This window comes from Panulirus ornatus, chromosome 10 (assembly GCF_036320965.1).
Source record: "Panulirus ornatus isolate Po-2019 chromosome 10, ASM3632096v1, whole genome shotgun sequence".
NCBI classification, from domain to species: Eukaryota; Metazoa; Arthropoda; class Malacostraca; order Decapoda; family Palinuridae; genus Panulirus; species Panulirus ornatus.
The window spans coordinates 37,367,447-37,392,050 of NC_092233.1; the positions used below are offsets into that span (position 1 = coordinate 37,367,447).

Below are 24,604 nucleotides of genomic sequence, written 5' to 3' on the forward strand. Positions count from 1 at the left end.
GAGTGGGCTATTTTGATAACTGTTTCAAAGCTTTAGAACTTTCTCTCCTCTCTTGTCCTTCCCATATACCTATGACCCGACACCTTTTAAAAGACTAGTTTTTCACTTTCTCCAAAATTCATAAATACTTATTCTTGTCTCTTCCTTTTCCCTTTCATTAACCTCTTTAATTTCAATTAAAGCCCAACCTTGATGTGGACTTAGGTCTGTTACTGAAACACCCAATGGAAAAAATTCTTTGATGGTGTCAATTTTTTCTTTGGTATTTCTAGCATTTTCTACAATCTAAAGTTTATAAAATTACATTCTCTGTCTACAATCATCTTGGTATTTGCTGAGATAACTTGGACTTGCAGAAAGTGTGAATTTCCTTACATAACATTTTCTAAAAATCAATTTTCAAATATAATACTTTGTTATTTTTTCTATTTTTAGATATTTCAAAACTGCACTAACAAAAATTACCATTTTTGAACTATACTTAAAAAATGGGGAGGGGAGGGGGAATGGATTAATCCATAAACATTTGAACACAATACCATCTCCTAACATTTCTGCCCACTCTGTATTGCTACTAGGGCTGTTTCTCCTCTTGCCATATGTGGCCTCTCCAGTCTTTTGCCTTCTGACTGCACTCTTGGCTTTCTCCCTTTCTTCCTTTGATTTATTACAATTGATGGCTATTCCATTGAATTCCACTGTCTAAGCTTCTTGGCTTTCCTAAGTACTTCCGATCTTATGACTCCAAGCCAAATGTAACCATAACCTTATATCCTGGTTATAACCACCAATTTTTCTCCTTTACCATGGAAACTGCAGCTTGGCAATCCCATGGTCTCCAGCAATTTTTTAATATGCATTTCCTCCTCCTTTTTCCTTTCATCCTTATCAAGTGTATGATCTTTAAACCCAAAAGTAATCAATCTATAGCTAACAACTTCCTGCTCTGTTTATCTCTCCAATTTTGGTAGCATTCACTTTTTAACTAGATCCCTCAGTGTAAGTGTTAACCTCTGTGGTTCCAACTTTCTCTAAAAATCTCAATTTCAGCCATCAAACATTTCTCTACAATAGGTAGAGCCCTGTAAGCATCCAGTTAGTATCCCATTCCTTCCTTCCTCTCGTCATTTTTGCAAACCAGACAGTAACAGGCCTAAGGCAGATGTCAGCAATTAGTGAATGACTGGTGGTATGGTTAGAGCATCCTGCCACATTAGCAGAGTTGTAAATTCATAGCAACTGGGCAGGTTACTGTATAGTTATTAGTCCCTCAGAAAGAGTACTGTATCTGCTGACTTTACAAGCTTCGTGATAATCAAAGCAGGGGTTGGATGTTGTTGTTTGAGATTAAACCTCCCTACAACTCAGGAGGTGTGGGCCCTATGCTCTAGGGCAGCCTGCCGGTGATAAGGAATCTAAGCCCTGGGCCTAGAAGGTTGGGCTTGTTTACCCAACTGGCCCCTACAAGAGCCTAACTCCCTCTGGGGGTTAGAGGAATCTCATTGATTCCTGCCAATCTGTGGGTTGTTATCCCACACCTGTAAACACAAATATACTTGGGACTAGATGTAGTGAAAGAGCCTAATAAGCAACCTCAGTGACTGGGTCTACAGCCGTCAAACGTTAACCCACAAATGTACATCCTCTCTAAAAACAGGACTGAGCAAGGTAAAAAAAAAAAAAAAAAAAAATGAGGCTGTTGAAAAATGAAAAACTATTTCTCTACTACGGGCAGATCTTTATGAGCATCTGAAAGAGCTCTTGCCTGCAAGGAATAAAGACTGTCTAACAACCCACAAACTGGCAGAAATCCATGATTTTACTCTTCCCCACTTTGACCATCATAAAGTATACGTGCCGATGGTAATGCATATTCACAAAAATCATATTAAGACAAGTTGATTTGTGCTAGAGCAAAAACTTAAGAACCCAAATTTATCAGTATCATGACAGTAAAAGGAAAAAGAATGAGGAATGGGAAAAATCGAAAGAATGCTCATGTGTTTGGCAGTTCTCATGGGAATTTCCATTCTACAAAAAAAAGGCGAAAGAGCTTAGAGAAATGTTATATTCTTTTAATTACTCTGGTATAAATACTCTTTCACTTTCCAAAGTCTAAGTATGTAATAATTAGGCCTTTGATTTACTAAAATCCACCCCCCCCCCCATGCTGGGCTAAATATTTATATTTAAAACAGGTCACAGTGTATGGGTTATGCAACACAATCATACTATTAACATTTGTATCAGCTGGGAACATAAACATAAAAAAATTGGACAAACAAGGAGACAGAAGCATATAGAACCACTATGAGTACTAATGAGAGCAATTTGATGAAGATATATGATAAGACGTCCAGCGAGAGGAAAACAGAAATAAAAAATGAGATAACTGATAGATTTAGTTATGATGTGAAAGATAAGGAGATCGATAAATTAGTCAAAAGCTATAGGTCAAGAGTAAACAAATCTACCTGGGGTAACCAAATCTACAGAAGGCACATGAAGAGACTAACTGAAGTGTATATCTACAAAAAAAAAAAAAAATAAATAAAAATCTAAAAAAAGTAATAAAATTCTTTGATAGCAAAGCAAGTAGCAAGGAACAAGGGGTGGCTTGGTATAATGCTAATGAAAAATGTGAAGCACTTGAGACTAATAAATGTAATCATTGTAATAAATGGTATACAGTAAGGACAGCAAGGCAACCTATAGTCAACTGCATAAAATGCTACAGCAACATATGACTGAAAGTCGACAGATGTATTAGATCAGTTTCTAGATTCATACAAGAAATCTACTTAAAGAGGAGATAAAATCTATAAATGAGATAGAATCAGATAGTAAGGATGAAGCTGAGGAGGAAGAGAAAGAAAGTTACATCTATCTACCAATTTATCTATATCTCTCATTCCCATTCCCTCTGGGACTCCCACTGGGGGGTGGCCACATCAAAAGTCTCTCCAATGATCCTTGTCCTTGCATGCCTCCCTCGAATACACCATTCCATGCAATTCCATTTCAATTGTAATGTCATACACTCTCCTTGCAAACTCACTGTCTTACATTCATCATACATGCCCAAACTAACTCAGAGTATTAACATTCTCCCACTCTATCACTCCACAATTCATTCCCTGCCATATCAAATCTCTCATACTTCCCTTAATTACATTCTTCATCCCATCTAGCCATACTAATTGCTCCTTTTAAATAATTCATTTCTGCAGCTTGGATTCTTGACCTCTGTGAGTCATCCGAAGTCCATGTTTTGGCAGCGTAGATAGGGTCAGAACAACTATGCTGTCCCTTAATCATTTCTTCACTTCCATACTTACTCCTCTATTCTTTATTTTTCTATTAAGGGACCCAATGATTCTTCTACCCTGTACTGCTCTCTCCATTCTCTCTCCTCTCATATCATCAAACTTAACCAAAATAGCACCTAAATACCTAGATTCTGTCACCTCATCCAGTTTTTCTCCCCCATATGTATAGCACAGTCAGTATACTTTCTTTTCTCATTCTATACAGCTTTGCAATATCTGTGCTTTCACTTTGTTTCCTTTCAAATGCCATTACTTTAATTTTACTTGCATTTACCTTCAATCACCTACACTTCCACACATCATAAAACACACTTACAACCTTCTGCTCCTCTTCACTCTGAACAAACAATACATTGTCTCCATACAGGTTTGTCACTAGCCACCATATCTCACCACCACACTTGATATCTATGCCCCTTTTCCCTAGTTTTGCTTTAATCTCTCATATAACTCCATCTTCATCTGTGTTAAAAAGGCATGGTGGCATTGCTTAGCTCTCCATCCACTCTTACACATGCATTTGGTCCTCTAGAGTAGGCTTACACATCATAAAACAGTTTTCCCTCAACCCATATATCCTCAATACATAACATAAAGCAATCAACTCTTTCATATGCTAAACATCTAAGCATTTAAAATACTTCTACACAAGAATTGGCTTAAAAGATGTGGAAGAAGTATACCTCTGAAGTGATTTCCTTCATTGTTATATGAATATCTTTCTGTGTGGTTAAATGGTGTACATTTTCAAAAAAGAAAAGTGAAATATGTGACTTTCAAGGGTAGGCATAAAAAACTCAGCAACAAGTCTAAGGATTAAAAGTCTAGGAGGGTCCTAAGAGTCCTGGAACTTAACCCTATTTTCCCCATACGCCCATAATATTAGTATTCATGGTTTAAATAAATCGTGATGTCCCTCAAAATGTAACTCCTGCAAATACCTAAAAATAGATGTATTTATGTTGATTAACAAGAGTTAACAGTCTCCCAAAGTAAACTTATCACAACCTTTAAGAGGAATTCTACATATGCTACGTCAAAGTCATAGAGCTATGTGGGATAAGGTTAATTTTACCATGTTACATGCGAAAGTAACTGGGACATCACGCTTTCTCAAGGCTGCCATATTCTCAATGAAATTTTCATGGAAAGACAACTCAAGGAGGACAAAATGTTGATACTATTCCATAAATGAAAGGCATGTGTTTTGGGTTCCTACCTTGGAGTGATGAATTAGTAAAAAGCAATGAATAAAAAATAAATTCCAGCAGATGAGGCACTCCTGATACATAAAGGAGTAAGCTGAGACCAAAAATGATTAAGAAATGAGAATCAGCAACATCCAAATGTGTTGATTTCACATGAGTGAATTTGAAGTATATTATAAAGACTGAAAACACTTTCTGTAATTCATAATGAATGACATAGCTCAGGCAGAACATGCCCCAATTTAAGGCCACTTTAGGTGAAAAAAAAAATGAATGAAAAAGAATGGAGATATTAATCTGGGCTCAACAATGTTCCTAGTCTTGACTTCTTAAAAACAGAAAAGTTACTGACAGGACAAAAGATGAAAGGAAAAAGAAAATTCCACAGCTAAGTTATCTGAAAAGAGGATATACCATAACAATCAATCCTTAAGTGGCCAGTATCCACACAGAAAACATGAGAGGTAGTAGCCAAACACACACTCAGGTCCAAGGCCTGGTGGCAGACACACATGCAGCCATCTTGTGAGAAAGAGTGATCAAAATGATATCTGTACAAGAAAGAGAGAGGGCAGCACACAGAAAATAGATGGATGAAGAGAGGTGATACATGGAGAATTAATGAGACAAGTAAAGAATGGACCAACCCAGCTTTGAGAGCAGCATTTCTTACTATGGCAAATATACCTCCTGAAAATATGATAAAGCTCCTTGAAAGAAAAATAATTATAGCACCTATAAAATAACTTCTGGGAAGCAGACTTTGTGATGTTGATTTTGTGAGGTTTCCAGAACAGACTGGAGGGTATGGTTATGTTCATCATATTCATGTTATCACAATGTTCATCATATTCATGTTATCACAGGGACAAACTTCAGTGTTTTGATACTGAACATAGGGAAATGAGTGCCACTTAAAAATACATATACAGAAAAAGTGCATTCTAGCACTACATGAACTTAACCACATTTCTGCTGCCCCACCCTTGAGATACTGCAGATGTATGAAATGATTGAAAAAGTATATTCAGAATGAGGGAAAACAATTTCTAAAAAAAGGAAGGGAAGGAAAGTAAGTTGAAGTGTGCAAAGTGAAATCATCACCCTATGAGCGAATAGGGTCAAAAGAAATGAAACATTGAGCATTTATGAGAATGAAAACAAGGAGTAGGCAACTAGTCAACCCTGAGAGACACCACTGCTGACTGGATGACAGGGGTAAGTCACTCCATCAGTAGTAACTACAATGGAAATGATGCATTAAGGAACAGAGAACTGAAAAACTAAAAGCAGGCTGATAGAACACAAAGATTTATGCCATGCTCTTTCAAATGCTTTAGAGATGTAGAGAACCATGACAAAAGTGTCATCAGAATCCCTAAGAGATGGATCAAAAGTAAGTCACACAAGCGAGATCATAAGTAGCCCTGACAATGCAAGATCCCAACTAACAATCAGAAAGAAGAAAATGGGATTTTAAGTATTTGCAAACGTGAGGGGTGAAAACTCAAAGACTTTGGAGAAGTTGAATGATAGCAATGAGGCAACATGTGGGAGGGTTTGACTGGTTTCTTGTGGATGGGCTGCATCAAAGTATACTTGAAAGAAGGAACAGTCTGAGATTTTAGAAAGAAGAAAAAAACATATGAGATACTATTTTTTTCTATGCCTTATTGCAAAAATCTTTTGCTTCATGCAACAATGCAAATGTAATTCAATGCAACAGTAGTTAGTACAATCAAAAAAGAATCTTGGGAAAGTTACCTCTTAAATTATAAATTAACATCTAAGATAAAATGACTCATTTTTTCAACAGCCAACAATGAATACATTTGTTAACAATCCAATATCAATAATGGAGACATGATAATGTATTATGGTAAATCTAAGCTTTTGTATGGAAAGATGATAAATAATCTATTAGCTACGAAATATACGAGGTGAAGGGTATGAAATTTCAAAATTTATACTGTCATTCCTTGTATAAATGAAATGATACAAGATATGCTTTCACTGATACATCTGTATAATATCCATAGTACCTCAAAGGAATACAAACAGAACACTGATTGACAAGTTCTATCATGCCAAACAGTGTAAACAGTTTAGTCGAGTTTAAACTCACAGAACTTTTACTAAATGTGTTCAGGAGTTAGGACTTATGTGCAACTGAAAGCATGAAATAATAGAGGTAAGACTCACCCACTTGTCTGACGAGCACCAGCAAGGTCTGGTGATGGTGGGGACTCGTGCAGTAATCTGGGTAACTCATGGTAGTGTCGGGTGGTGGACTGGAGAGGATAACGCTCACTGACGACCTCATGTCCCTCCCCGCCCGGATCCCTCAATCCTGGACACACCCTGCAAGTAATTAGAGACAGAGGTAATGAAAAACTGAACAGTGTACATCATACTCTAATAATAAATACAGAGTTTTTATGATACTGCAATTAATGCTTTGATAACTTTCAATCTCCTGTAACTCAATAAGGAAGCAGTTAGAGATAAACTTCTTACTGCATTCTACTATTCAGTAAAGTGTGGCTACCATCAAAAGCAATCAAGAATTTCTGTTAATAAGAAAGACAAAACTGTGTTCTACTATTATATAAACATCATCTCACATCAAATGTATAAATACCATGAATGCACCATGTAATGTTCTCAAGTGTTATATCATTTCTACTACCTCAGTTTTTTTCTTTAAAAATTCTAGGTTTTTGAAGATTGAAAAACATTTTCTCTCCAAGGCAGTGTAAGGAGGAAACAGCCTATGCTTACCCTCTGCCAATGACCAGTGGTATTCAAAGAAATTACTCATCAACTGGGTCCAACTTCAGCCAACCAGCAACTGCCATCAAGCTGACATCATCAACCCACTTCTTACGAATAACTCAAAGCTCACACATTTTTCTGATTACAGGCTTCAACTCAAAGCAATCACAGGAAATGAGAGAAAAGGTTTCTCAAAAAAAAAAAAAAAAAAAAAGAGGAGGGCCAGCAGGGTGAAACTAAGCATTTTGTGCTATTGTTTATTGGGTATTTGTGCTGGCAGGGTGAGGGGATTTGTGATATCTTGGAAGTTATTGTCTGCATGGTTGCTGCATAACTAATTCTCTGATTAGTCTTGTAAGAATGACAATTATGACAGTGATGTGCTTTTCAGTGACAGGCATTAGGTAGTGTGGGCTGAGGTACAATGGTGGTCTAGGGTTAGGGTTAATGCCACCAGCTTGCATCATTAGTCTGGAGATGATGAATGAGCCACCCTCTCCCAAGCTCTCTCATCCACAACAGACTGCATACTTGCCCCTCTTTCAAAAACTCTAGCATTCACCTCCCTAACAACCCCATCCATAAACAAATTAAACAACCATGGAGACATCACACAACCCTGCCGCAAACCTACATTCACTGAGAACCAATCACTTTCCTCTCTTCCTACACGTACACATGCCTTACATCCTCGATAAAAACTTTTCACTGCTTCTAACAACTTGCCTCCCACACCATATATTCTTAATACCTTCCACAGAGCATCTCTATCAACTCTATCAAATGCCTTCTCCAGATCCATAAATGCTACATACAAATCCATTTGCTTTTCTAAGTATTTCTCACATACATTCTTCAAAGCAAACACCTGATCCACACATCCTCTACCACTTCTGAAACCACACTGCTCTTCCCCAATCTGATGCTCTGTACATGCCTTCACCCTCTCAATCAATACCCTCCCATATAATTTACCAGGAATACACAACAAACTTATATCTCTGTAATTTGAGCACTCACTCTTATCCCCTTTGCCTTTGTACAATGGCACTATGCAAAAGCATTCCACCAATCCTCAGGCACCTCATATACATACCTATACATATCAACATATACATATATATACACACACAGACATATACATATATACACATGTACATAATTCATACTGTCTGCCTTTATTCATTCCCATCGCCACCTCGCCACACATGAAATAACAACCCCCTCTACCCTCATGTGTGCGAGGTAGCACTAGGAAAAGACAACAAAGGCCACATTCGTTCACACTCGGTCTCTAGCTGTCATGTAATAATGCACCGAAACCACAGCTCCCTTTCCACATCCAGGCTCCACAGAACTTTCCATGGTTTATCCCAGACGCTTCACATGCCCTGGTTCAATCCAATGACAGCACGTCGACCCCGGTATACCACATCATTCCAATTCACTCTAATCTTTGCACGCCTTTCACCCTCCTGCATGTTCAGGCCCCAATCACTCACAATCTTTTTCACTCCATCTTTCCACCTCCAATTTGGTCTCCTACTTCTCCTCGTTCCCTCCACCTCTGACACATATATCCTCTTGGTCAGTCTTTCCTCACTCATTCTATCCATGTGACCAAACCATTTCAGAACACCCTCTTCTGCTCTCTCAACCACACTCTTTTTACTACTACACATCTCTCTTACCCTATCATTACTTACTCGATCAAACTACCTCACATAACATATTGCCCTCAAACATCTCATTTCCAGCACATCCACCCTCCTCCGTACAACTCTATTCATAGCCCACACCTCGCAACCATATAACATTGTTGGAACCACTATTCCTTCAAACATACCCATTTTTGCTTTCCGAGATAATGTTCTCGACTTCCACAAATTCTTCAACGCTCCCAGAATTTTCGCCCCCTCCCCACCCTATGATTCACTTCCGCTTCCATGGTTCCATCCGCTGCCATATTCACTCCAAGATATCTATAACACTTCACTTCCTCCAGTTTTTCTCCATTCAAACTTAATATATATAAAATTTTTATTACATTTCATCCCTAGGGATAAGGGAGAAAAAATACTTCCCACGCATTCCTCATGTGTCATAGAAGGCGACTAAAGGGGACAGAAGCGGGGGGCTAGAAACCATCCCCTCCTTGTATTTTAACTTTCTAAAAGGGGAAACAGAAGAAGGAGTCACGCAGGGAGTGCTCATCCTCCTCAAAGGCTCAGATTGGGGTGTCTAAATGTGTGTGAATGTAATCAAGATGAGAAAAAAGGAGAGATAGGTAGTATCTTTGAGGAAAGGAACCTGGATGTTTTGGTTCTTAGGGAAATGAAGCTCAAGGGTAAAGGGGAAGAGTGGTTTGGGAATGTCTTGGGAGTAAAGTCAAGGGTTGGTGAAAGGACAAGAGCAGGGGAAGCACTACTACTGAAACAGGAGTGGTGGGAGTATGTGATAGAGTGCAAGAAAGTAAATTCTAGATTGATATGGGTAAAACTGAAAGTGGATGGAGGGAGATGAGTGATTATTGGTGCCTATGCACCAGGGTATGAGAAGAAAGATCTTGAGAGGCAAGTGTTTTGGGAGCAGCTGAGTGTGTTAGTTTTGATGCACGATATAGGGTTATAGAGATGGATGATTTGAATGCAAAGGTGAGTAATGTGGCAGCTGAGGGTATAATTGGTGTACATGGGGTGTTCAGTGTTGTAAATGGAAATGGTGAAGACCTTGTAGGTTTGTGTGCTGAAAAAGGACTGGTCATAGGGGAAACCTGGTTTAAAAAGAGCGATATACATAAGTATACATATGTAAGTAGGAGAGATGGCCAGAGAGCGTTATTGGATTATGTATTAATTAATAGGCATGCGAAAGAGAGACTTCTGGATGTTAATGTGCTGAAGGATGCAATTGAAGAAATGTCTGATCATTATCTTGTGAAGGCGAAGGTGAAGATTTGTAGAGGTTTTCAGAAAAGAAGAGAGAATATTGGGGTGAAGAGAGTGGTGAGAGTAAGTGAGCTTGGGAAGGAGACGTGTGAGGAAGTACCAGGAGAGACTGAGTGCAGAATGGAAAAAGTTGAGAGCAAAGGATGTAAGGGGAGTGGGGGAAGAATGGGATGTATTTAAGGAAGCAATGATGGCTTGCGCAAAAGATGCTTGTGGCATGAGAAGCATGGGAGGTTGGCAGATTACAAAGGGTAGTGAGTGGTGGGATGAAGAAGTAAGATTATTAGTGAAAGAGAAGAACGAGGCTTTTGGACAAGTTTTGCAGGAAAATAGTGCAAATGAGTGGGAGATGTATAAAAGAAATAGGCAGGAGGTCAAGAGAAATGTGCAAGAGGTGAAAAAGAGGGCAAATGAGAGTTGGGGTGAAAGAGTACCATAAAAATTTTAGGGAGAATAAAAAGATGGTTTGGAAGGAGGTAAATAAAGTGCATACGACAAGAGAACAAATGGGAACATCAGTGAAGGGGGTTAATGGGGAGGTGATAACAAGTAGTTGTGATGTGAGAACAAGATGGAGTGAGTATTTTGAAGGTTTGTTGAATGTGTTAGATGATACAAGTGGCAGATATAGGGTATTTTGGACGACGTGGTGTGCGAAGTGAGAGGGGTAGGGTTGAATGATTTAGTAAACAAAGAAGAGGTAGTAAAAGCTTTGCAGAAGATGAAAGCCAGCAAGGCAGCAGGTTTGGATGGTACTGCAGTGGAATTTATCAAAAATGGGGGTGACTGTGTTGTTGACTGGTTGGTAAAGATATTTAATGTATGTATGACTCATGGTAAAGTGCCTGAGGATTGGCGGAATGCATGCAGAGTGCCATTGTAGAAAGGCAAAGGGGATAAAGGTGAGTGCTCAAATTACAGAGGTATAAGTTTGTTGAGTATTCCTGGGAAATTATATGGGAGGGTATTGATTGAGAGGGTGAAGGCATGTACAGAGCATCAGATTGGGGAAGAGCAGTGTGGTATCAGAAGTGGTAGAGGACGTGTGGATCAGGTGTTTGCTTTGAAGAGTGTATGTGAGAAATACATAGAAAAGCAAATGGATTTGTATGTAGCATCTACGGATCTGGAGAAGGCATATGACAATGTTGAGATGCTCTTTGAAAGATATTAAGAATATATGGTGTGGGAGGCAAGTTGTTAGAAGCAATGAAAAGTTTTTATGGAGGATTTAAGGCATGTGTGCGAGTGGGAAGAGCGGAAAAGGATTGTATATCAGTGAATGTCAGTTTGCGGCAGGGGTGCGTGATGTCTCCATGGCTGTTTAATTTGCTTATGGATGGGGTTGTTAGGGATGTGAATGCAAGAGTTTTAGAGAGAGGGGCCAGTATGTAGTCTGTTGTGGATGAGAGGGCTTGGGAAGTGAGTCAGTTGTTGTTCGCTGATGATACAGCACTGGTGGCTGATTCATGTGAGAAACTGCAGAAGCTGGTGACTGAGTTTGGTAAAGTGTGTGAAAAAAGAAAGCTGAGAGTAAATGTAAATTTGAGCAAGGTTATTAGGTACAGTAGGGTTGAGGAACAAGTCAATTGGGAGGTGAGTTTGAATAAAGAAAAACTGGAGGAAGAAGTGTCATAGATATCTGGCAGTGGATATGGCAGCGGATGGAACCATGAAAGTGGAAGTGAGTCACAGGGTGGGGGTGGGGACAAAAGTTCTGGGAGTGTTGAAAAATGGGTGGAAGGTGAGAACATTATCTCAGAAAGCAAAAATGGGTATGTTTGAAGGAATTGTGGTTCCAACAATATTATATGGTTGAGAGGCATGGGCCACAGATAGGGTTGTGCAGAGGAGGGTGGATGTGTTGGAAATGAGATGTTTGAGGACAATATGTGGTGTGAGGTGGTTTGATCGAGTAAGTAATGAAAGGGTAAGAGAGATGTGTGGTAATAAAAAGTGTGGCTGAGAGAGCAGATGAGGGTTTATTGAAATGGTTTGGTCACATGGAGAGAATGAGTGAGGAAAGACTGACAAAGAGAATATATGTGTCAGAGGTGGAAGGAACAAGGAGAAGTGGGAGACCAAATTGGAGGTGGAAGGATGGAGTGAAAAAGATTTTGAGCGATGTGGGCCTGAACATACAGGAGGGTGAAAGGTGTGCAAGGAATAGAGTGAATTGGAATGATGTGGTATACCAGGGTCGACGTGCTATCATTGGATTAAACCAAGGCATGTGAAGCGTCTGGGGTAAACCATGGAAAGTTCTGTGGGGCCTGGATGTGAAAAGGGAGATGTGGTTTCGGTGCTTTATACATGACAGCTAGAGGCTAAGTGTGAACGAATGTGGCCTTGTTGTCTCTTCCTAGCACTACCTAGCATGCACGCGGGGGAAAGGGGGTGCCATTTCATGTGTGGCAGGGTGGTGGCAAGAATGGATGAAGGCTGCATGTATGAATATGTACGTGTGTACAGATGTATATGTCTGTGTATGTATATGTATGTATACGTTGAAATTTATAGGTATGTATATGTGCGTGTGTGGGCGTTTACGTATATACATGTGTAAGTGGATGGGTTGGGCCTTCTTTCGTCTGTTTCCTTGTGCTATCTCGCTAACGTGGGAGACAGCGACAAAGTATAATATATATATATATATATATATATATATATATATATATTCTTTTCTTTTCTTTCAAACTATTCGTCATTTCCCGCGTCAGCGAGGTAGCGTTAAGAACAGAGGACTGGGCCTCTGAGGAAACATCCTCATCCAGCCCCCTTCTCTGTTCCTTCCTTTGGAGAAAAAAAAAAAAAAGAGAGGGGAGGATTTCCAGCCCCCCGCTCCCTTCCCTTTTAGTCGCCTTCTACGACACGCAGGGAATACATGGGAAGTATTCTTTCTCCCCTATCCCCAGGGAATATATATATATATATATATATATATATATATATATATATATATATATATATATATATATATATATATATATATATATATATCCCTAACTATCCAAACTAGCATTATCTGAACTATAACATTTACCTAACCCCAATAGCATTAACAGGATTACAATAATTATCTATCCCCACGAGCATCATCAGGACTATAACAAGTACCTATACCAAGTAGCATCATCAGGACTATAACAAGTACCTATACCAAGCAGCATCATCAGGACTATAACAAGTACCTATACCAAGTAGCATCATCAGGACTATAACAAGTACCTATACCAAGTAGCATCATCAGGACTATAACAAGTACCTATACCAAGTAGCATCATCAGGACTATAACAAGTACCTATACCAAGTAGCATCATCAGGACTATAACAAGTACCTATACCAAGTAGCATCATCAGGACTATAACAAGTACCTATACCAAGTAGCATCATCAGGACTATAACAAGTACCTATACCAAGTAGCATTATCAGGACTTAAACAGTTTCTTATGACCACTAGCATTATCAGGACTACAACAATTACCTATCCCCATTAGCATCACAAGTTTGACAGTTATTTAAACTCACTAGCACCATTGGAATTACAACAGAAACCTAACCCTACAAGCACCACCAAAACTACAACAGAAACCTATCTGCACTACATCAAAAACCTATCCAATAACAAGTACCAAATCCAGGACAACAGCATAAACCAATCCCAACCACGATAACCAGGACTAAAACAGAAACCTATCTGCACTACATCAAAAACCTATCCGATAACCAGCACCACATCCAAGACTCCAACATAAACCAATCCCAACCACGATTACTAGAACTAAAACAGAAACTGACCCACACCACTATAAACAGGACTACAATAGAATCCAATCCCACCACTATAAATAGGACTACAATAAAAACCGATCCCCACCACTACAACCATAACTAAAACAGAAACCGACCCACACCACTATAACCAGGACCAAAGAAACCGATCCCCACCAGTATAACTAGGACTACAATAGAAACTGATCGCCACCACTATAACCAGGAATACAATAGCAACCGATCCCCACCACTATAAGTAAGAATACAATAGAAACTGATCCCACCACTATAACCAAGACTACAATAGAAACCGATCCCTACCACTATAACCAGGACTACAATAGAAACCAGTCCCCACCACCATAACCAGCACTACAACAGAAACCGACTCACACCACTATAACCAGGACTACAATAGAAACTGATCCCCATCACTATAACCAGGACAGCAATAGGAACCAATCCCCATCAACATAACCAGAACTACAACAAAAACCGACCCATACCACTGTAACCAGGACTACATTAGAAACCAATCTCCACCACAATAACCAGGACTACAATAAAAACTGATCCCCACCACTACAACTAGGACAATAGAAACCAATCCCCATCAACATAACCAGAACTACAACAAAAACCGACCCATACCACTGTAACCAGGACTACATTAGAAACCAATCTCCACCACAATAACCAGGACTACAATAAAAACTGATCCCCACCACTACAACTAGGACAATAGAAACCAATCCCTACCACTATAACCAGGATTACAATAGAAACCGATTCCCACCACTATAACCAGGACTACAATAGATAAAGATCCGGACTACACTAGAAACCTATCCACACCACTATAACCAGGACAATAGAAACCAATCCCCACCATTATAACCAGGAATCCAATAGAAAGCAATCCCCACCAGTACAACCAGGACTACAATAGAAACCAGTCCCCACCACTATAACCAAGACAACAGAAACCGATCCCCACCAATATAACCAGGACTACAATACAAAACCAATCCCCATCACTATAACTACGACTACAATACAAAACCGTTCTCCACCACTATAACCAGGACTATAATAGAAACCTATTCACACTACTATAACCAAGACTACAACAGAAACCGACCCCCACCACTATATCCAGGACTACAATAGAAACTGATCCTCACCACTATAACCAGGCCTACAATAGAAACCAATCCCCACAATTATAACCAGGACTACATTAGAAACCTATCCACACCACTATAAGCAAGACTACAAAAGAAATTGATCCACACCACTATAACCAGGACAATAAAAACCGATCCTCACCACTATAACCAGGAATACAATAGAAACCGATCCCCACCACTATAACCATGACTACAATACAAAACCGATCCCGACCACTATAAGGACTACAATAGAAACCTATCCACACCACTATAACCATAACTACAATAGAAACCGATCCCCACCACTATAACCAAGACTACAATAGAAACCTATCCCAACCACTATACCCAGGACTACAACAGAAACCGATCCCCACCACTATAATCAGGACTACAATAGAAACCGATCCCCACCACTGTAACAAGGACTACAATACAAAACCGATCCCCACCACTATAACCAGGACTTCACTACAAAACCGATCTCCACGACTATAACCAGGACTACAATAGAAACGTATCCACACCACTATAACCAGGACTACAATAGAAAACGATCCCACCACTATAAGCAAGACTACAATAGAAACCAATCCCCACCACTATAACTAGGACTACATTAGAAGCCGATCCCCACCACTATAACCAGGACTACAATAGAAACCGATCCGCATCACTATAACCATAAATACAATACAAAAACGATACCCACCACTATAAAAAGGACTACAATAGAAACCTATCCACACCTTTATAACCAGGACTACAATAGAAACCAATCCCCACAACAATAAACAGGACTACATTAGAAAATGATCCCCACCACTATAACCAGTACTACAATAGAAACCGATCCCCACCACTGTAACCAGTACTACAATAGAAACCGATCCCCACCACTGTAACCAGTACTACAATAGAAACCGATCCCCACCACTGTAACCAGGACTACATAGAAACCGATCCCCACCACTATAACCAGGACTAAAATACAAAACCGATCCCCACCACTATAACCATGACTACGATACAAAACCTATCCACACCACTATAACTAGGACTTCAACAAAAACCGATTCCCACCAACATTGCCAGGACTACAATAGAAACCGATCCCCACTAATATAACCAAGACTACAACAAAAACCAATCTCCCCCACTATAACAGGACTACATTAGAAACCGATCCCCACCACTATAACCAGGACAATAGAAACCGATCCCCGCCACTATAACCAGGACTACAATAGAAACCCATCCCACCACTATAACCAGGACTACATTAGAAAACAAACCCCACCGCTATAACCTGGACTACAATACAAAACCGATCCCCACCACTATAACCGGGACTACAATACAATACCCATCCCACCACTATAACCAGGGCTACAACAGAAAACTATCCATACCACTATAACCAGGACTACAACAGAAAACTATCCATACCACTATAACCAGGATTACAACAGAAACCGATCTCCACCACTATAACCAGGACTACAATACAAAACCGATCTCCACCACTATAACCAGGATTACAACAGAAACCGATCTCCACCACTATAACCAGGACTACAATACAAAACCGATCTCCACCACTATAACCAGGACTACAATACAAAACCGATCCCCACCACTATAACCAGGACTACAATACAAAACCGATCCCCACCACTATAACCAGGAATACAATACAATAACGAGCCCCGCCACTATAACCAGGACTACAATACAATAACGAGCCCCACCACTATAACAAGGGCTACAACAGAAACCAACCTCTACCACTATAACCAGGACTACAATACAAAACGGATCCCCCCACTATAACCAGGACTAGAACAGAAACCGATCCCCACCACTATAACCAGGACTACAATACAAAACCGATCACCACCACTACAACCAGGACTACTTAGAAACCGATCCACACCACTATAACCAGGTCTACAACAGAAACCGATCCCCACTATAACCAGGGCAATAGAAACCGATTCCCACCACTATAACCAGGACTACAATAGAAACCTATCCACACCACTATAACCAGGATTACAATAGAAACCGATCCCAACAACTATAACCAGGACTACAATAGAAACCGACCTCCACCACTATAACCAGGACTACAATAGAAACCTATCCACCACTATAACCAGGACTACAATAGAAAGCTATCCACCATTATAACCAGGACTACAACAGAAACCGATCCTAACCACTATAACCAGGACTACAGTAGAAACCGATCTCCTCCACCATAACCAGGAACAAAACAGAAAACTATCCTCACTATTACCATCCATCTATCCCCACTACCATCGCCAGGATTACAGCAGGAACCTATCCACACGACCCGCCCTAACACTAAAACAGAAACTATCCCCATCACCATAACTATAGCAAAATCCTGTCCTTACAAGCACCAACACATCACTAGGAGTACAAGTAATTCTATCCCCAGCATCATCACCAGCAATACAAACAAACAAAAAAAAACCTATCCCCATCACCAGGTACGCAAAATAACCTATCCCCATCACCATCATCACCAGGACTACATCAAAACCTATCCCCATCATCATCATCACCAGGACTACAGCAAAACCTATCCCCATCATCATCATCACCAGGACTACATCAAAACCTATCCCCATCATCATCATCACCAGGACTACAGCAAAACCTATCCCCATCATCATCACCAGGATTACAGCAAAACCTATCCCCATCATCATCATCACCAGGATTACATCAAAACCTATCCCCATCATCATCACCAGGACTACATCAAAACCTATCCCCATCATCATCATCACCAGGACTACAGCAAAACCTATCCCCATCATCATCACCAGGATTACAGCAAAACCTATCCCCATCATCATCATCACCAGGATTACATCAAAACCTATCCCCATCATCATCACCAGGACTACAGCAAAACCTATCCCCATCATCATCACCAGGACTACAGCAAAACCTATCCCCATCATCATCACCAGGACTACAGCAAAACCTATCCCCATCATCATCACCAGGATTACAGCAAAACCTATCCCCATCATCATCACCAGGACTACAGCAAAACCTATCCCCATCATCATCACCAGGACTACAGCAAAACCTATCCCCATCATCATCACCAGGACTACAGCAAAACCTATCCCCACCATCATCACCAGGACTACAGCAAAACCTATCCCCATCATCATCATCACCAGGACTACAGCAAAACCTATCCCCATCATCATCATCACCAGGATTACATCAAAACCTATCCCCATCATCATCATCACCAGGACTACAGCAAAACCTATCCCCATCATCATCACCAGGACTACATCAAAACCTATCCCCATCATCATCATCACCAGGACTACAGCAAAACCTATCCCCACCATCATCATCACCAGGACTACAGCAAAACCTATCCCCATCATCATCATCACCAGGACTACATCAAAACCTATCCCCATCATCATCATCACCAGGACTACAGCAAAACCTATCCCCACCATCATCATCACCAGGACTACAGCAAAACCTATCCCCATCATCATCATCACCAGGACTACAGCAAAACCTATCCCCATCATCATCATCACCAGGACTACAGCAAAACCTATCCCCACCATCATCATCACCAGGACTACAGCAAAACCTATCCCCATCATCATCACCAGGACTACAGCAAAACCTATCCCCATCATCATCATCATCACCAGGACTACAGCAAAACCTATCCCCATCATCATCATCACCAGGACTACAGCAAAACCTATCCCCATCATCATCATCACCAGGACTACAGCAAAACCTATCCCCACCATCATCATCACCAGGACTACAGCAAAACCTATCCCCATCATCATCACCAGGACTACAGCAAAACCTATCCCCATCATCATCATCATCACCAGGACTACAGCAAAACCTATCCCCATCATCATCATCACCAGGACTACAGCAAAACCTATCCCCACCATCATCATCACCAGGACTACAGCAAAACCTATCCCCATCATCATCATCACCAGGACTACAGCAAAACCTATCCCCATCATCATCATCACCAGGACTACAGCAAAACCTATCCCCACCATCATCATCACCAGGACTACAGCAAAACCTATCCCCATCATCATCACCAGGACTACAGCAAAACCTATCCCCATCATCATCACCAGGATTACAACTTTTTCTCCTTTTATTGGCAATTTCCTTTTTTCCACCAATAACTAAATGCATTCATACACTAACGAGTCAACACTACATTCCTCCGCTTCCATCATTTCTGCTCCTTCTTCTCTCACTTGATCAGCATCTCGTCTCCACACAACTTGGACAGGATATCTCAGTGAGGCAGACGAAATCTGCTCAAGTTACTGTAATGCCTCCAAGACCCACTTTCTACCCATCTCTATATCGGAAAATCATCAACTCGTCTCTTCTTTGACGGTTCTGTAATGCCACCTCTTGACTCACGGAACACACCTGGGATTACTGTAACTCACGGAACATACTTGGGATTACTGTAACTCACGGAACATACTTGGGATTACTGTAACTCACGGAACATACTTGGGATTACTGTAACTTACGGAACAAACCTGGGATTACTGTAACTCACGGAACATAATTGGGATTACTGTAACTTACGGAACAAACCTGGGATTACTGTAACTCACGGAACATACTTGGGATTACTGTAACAAGAACTCTTTCTTGGAAACCCCATATTTCGTAAATAGCAAAGTTTGCCTCTAAGAAACTGCGAGTCCTGTTTAGATGTCGAAATTTCTTCTCTGTACAGTTGCTCAGTTTATAAAAATAACAGATTCTTCCTTGTATAGAGTACTTCTCTCACATCTGGGGTGGTTCTTCCTTGTATAGAGTACTTCTCTCACATCTGGGGTGGTTCTTCCTTGTATAGAGTACTTCTCTCACATCTGGGGTGGTTCTTCCTTGTATAGAGTACTTCTCTCACATCTGGGGTGGCTCTTCCTTCTATAGAGTACTTCTCTCACATCTGGGGTGGTTCTTCCTTGTATAGAGTACTTCTCTCACATCTGGGGTGGTTCTTCCTTGTATAGAGTACTTCTCTCACATCTGGGGTGGTTCTTCCTTGTATAGAGTACTTCTCTCACATCTGGGGTGGTTCTTCCTTGTATAGAGTACTTCTCTCACATCTGGGGTGGTTCTTCCTTGTATAGAGTACTTCTCTCACATCTGGGGTGGTTCTTCCTTGTATAGAGTACTTCTCTCACATCTGGGGTGGTTCTTCCTTGTATAGAGTACTTCTCTCACATCTGGGGTGGTTCTTCCTTGTATAGAGTACTTCTCTCACATCTGGGGTGGTTCTTCCTTGTATAGAGTACTTCTCTCACATCTGGGGTGGTTCTTCCTTGTATAGAGTACTTCTCTCACATCTGGGGTGGTTCTTCCTTGTATAGAGTACTTCTCTCACATCTGGGGTGGTTCTTCCTTGTATAGAGTACTTCTCTCACATCTGGGGTGGCTCTTCCTTGTATAGAGTACTTCTCTCACATCTGGGGTGGTTCTTCCTTGTATAGAGTACTTCTCTCACATCTGGGGTGGTTCTTCCTTGTATAGAGTACTTCTCTCACATCTGGGGTGGTTCTTCCTTGTATAGAGTACTTCTCTCACATCTGGGGTGGTTCTTCCTTGTATAGAGTACTTCTCTCACATCTGGGGTGGTTCTTCCTTGTATAGAGTACTTCTCTCACATCTGGGGTGGTTCTTCCTTGTATAGAGTACTTCTCTCACATCTGGGGTGGTTCTTCCTTGTATAGAGTACTTCTCTCACATCTGGGGTGGTTCTTCCTTGTACAGAGTACTTCTCTCACATCTGGGGTGGCTCTTCCTTGTATAGAGTACTTCTCTCACATCTGGGGTGGTTCTTCCTTGTATAGAGTACTTCTCTCACATCTGGGGTGGTTCTTCCTTGTATAGAGTACTTCTCTCACATCTGGGGTGGTTCTTCCTTGTATAGAGTACTTCTCTCACATCTGGGGTGGTTCTTCCTTGTATAGAGTACTTCTCTCACATCTGGGGTGGCTCGAGCTCTGCATCCTTACTTGGCAAGTTGACAGAATGAAGTCGAAAGCAGTTCACAAAGTATTCACAAGGATAATGAAGGTATTTGCACGGATAATGCAAGTAATCACATGGATAATGAAAATTTTCACACGGATAATGAAAGTATCCACACTGATAATGGAAATATTTACACGGGTGAGGAAAGTATTCACACGGATAACGAAACTATTCACACGGATAGTGAAGGTATTGACACGGATAATGAAAATACTGACATGGATAAAAACATTCACACAGACAATGAAACAATTCACACGGATAACGAAAGTATTCATAAGGATAATGAAGGTATTCACACGGATAATGAAAGCATTGACTCGGATAATGAAAGTATTCAAACGGATAATGAAAGCACTCACAAGGATAATGAAAGTATTCACACGGATAATGAAAGCACTCACAAGGATAATGAAAGCATTCACACGGATAATGAGTACTCACATGGATAATGAAGGTATTGACACGGATAATGAAAGTACTCACATTGATAACGAAACTTCACACGGATAGCAAAAGTATTCACACGGATAATGAAAGTATTCACAGGGATATCGAAATATTCACAAGGATAACGAGTATTCATTCGGACAATTAAAGTATTCACACGGACGATGAAAGTACTGACACGGATAATGAAAGTACTCACACGGATAATGAAAGTACTCACACGGATATTGAAAGTATTGACACGAATATTGAAAGTCTTGATACAGATAATGAAAGTCCTGCCTCGGAAATGAAAGTAATAACATTGATAATAAATGTAATAACACATATAATGAAAGCATTCACACGGATAACGACACTATTCACGCGGATAGTGAAAATATTGACACGAGTAATGAAAGTATTGACACGAATAATTAAAGTATTCACATGGATAATGAAAGTATTCACACGGATAATGGAAGTGTTCACACGGATAATGAAAGTATTCACACGGATAATGGAAGTGTTCACACGGATAATGAAAGTATTCACACGGATAATGAAAGTATACGCACGGATAAGGAAACTATTCACACGGATAGTGAAAGTATTGACACGGATAATGAAAGTATTGACACGGATAACGAAACTATTCACACGGATAGTGAAAGTAATAACACGGATAATGAAAGTATTCACACGGATAATGAAAGCATTCACACGGATAACGAAACTATTCACACGGATAGTGAAAGTATTGACACGGATACTGAAAGTATTGACACGGATAACGAAACTATTCACACGGATAAAGAAAGTATTCACACGGATAATGGAAGTGTTCACACGGATAATGAAAGTATTCACACGGATAATGGAAGTGTTCACACGGATAATGAAAGTATTCACACGGATAATGAAAGTATACGCACGGATAAGGAAACTATTCACACGGATAGTGAAAGTATTGACACGGATAATGAAAGTATTGACACGGATAACGAAACTATTCACACGGATAGTGAAAGTAATAACACGGATAATGAAAATATTCACACGGATAATGAAAGCATTCACACGGATAACGAAACTATTCACACGGATAGTGAAAGTATTGACACGGATACTGAAAGTATTGACACGGATAACGAAACTATTCACACGGATAAAGAAAGTATTCACACGGATAATGAAAGCATTCGCACGGACAATGAAAGCATAAGCACGGATAATGCAACTATTCACATGGATAGTGAAAGTACTGACACGGATAATGAAAGTATTCACAAGGTAAATGAAGTATTTGCACGGATAATGCAAGTAATCACATGGATAATGAAAATTTTCACACGGATAATGAAAGTATTCACACGGATAATGGAAGTATTTACACAGGTAATGAAAGTATTGACACGGATAACGAAACAATTCACACGGATAGTGAAAGTATTGACACGGATAAAAGTACTGACACGGATAATGAAAGTATTCACAAGGATATTGAAAGTATTGACACGAATAATGAAAGTATTGACAAGGATACTGAAAGTACCGATATTGATAATGAAAGTAATAACATAGATAATGAAAGCATTTTCACGGATAATGAAAGTATTGACACGGATAACGAAACTATTTACACGGATAGTGAAAGTATTGACACGAATAATGAAAGTATCCACAAGGATAATAAAAGTATTTGCACGGATAATAAAAGCATTTGCATGGATATGAAAGTATTCACACGGACAATGAAAGTATTGACACTGATAATGAAAGTAATGACACGGATAATGAAAGCATTCACACGGATAATGAAAATATTCACACGAATAACGAAAGTATCAAAACGGATAATGAAGGTATTCACACGGATAGTGAAAGTATTGACAAGGATAATGAAAGTATTGACACGGATAATGAAAGTACTGACACGGATAATGAAAGTACTGACACGGATAATGAAAGTACTGACACGGATAATGAAAGTACTGACACGGATAATGAAAGTATTGACACGGATAATGAAAGTACTGACACGGATAATGAAAGTACTGACACGGATAATGAAAGTATCAACACGGATATTGAAAGCATTGACACGGATAATGAAAATACATACACGGATAATGAAAGTTATAACACTGATAATGAAAGTAATAACATGGATAATGAAAGTAATAACACCGATAATGAAAGTATACACACGGATACGAAACTTCACACGAATAGTGAAAGTACTGACACGGATAATGAAACTATTCACACGGATAATAAAACTATTCACGCGGATATCGAAAGTATTCACACGGATAACGAAAGAATTCACACGGATAATTAAATTACTAAGACGGATAACGAAATATTCACACAACTAACGAAAGCATTCGCACGGATATGAAAGTATTCACACGGATAATGAAAGTATTTACATGGATAATGAAAGTAGTGACACGGATAATGAAAGTATTAACACGGATATGAAAGTATTCACACGGATAATGAAAGTATTCACACGGATAATGAAAGTATTCACACGGATATGAAAGTATTCACACGGATAATGAAAGTATTTACATGGATAATGAAAGTAGTGACACGGATATGAAAGTATTCACACGGATATGAAAGTACTAACACGGATATTGAAAGTATTTACATGGATAATGAAAGTAGTGACACGGATATGAAAGTATTCAAACGCATGATGAAAGTACTAACACGGATAATGAAAGTAATAACACGGATAATGAAAGCATTCACATGGATAATGAAAGTATTCACAAGAATAATGAAATTAATAACACGGATAATGAAATTATTCACACGGATAGCGAAAG

At 39.8% G+C, this 24,604-nt stretch overlaps 1 protein-coding gene across 5 annotated transcripts in view; it reads right to left on the reverse strand.

The window, feature by feature from the left end:
- Window positions 1–24,604, reverse strand: part of LOC139750907 (protein brunelleschi-like) — a 459,160-nt gene that overhangs the window by 61,583 nt on the left and 372,973 nt on the right. For all 5 annotated transcript variants that reach the window (XM_071665794.1, XM_071665793.1, XM_071665795.1 and 2 more), the window contains one exon: window positions 6,740–6,898. In XM_071665794.1, the coding sequence (XP_071521895.1) occupies window positions 6,740–6,860 (121 nt within the window). In that variant the 5' untranslated portion in view covers window positions 6,861–6,898. The remainder of the gene's footprint in view (window positions 1–6,739; window positions 6,899–24,604) is intronic.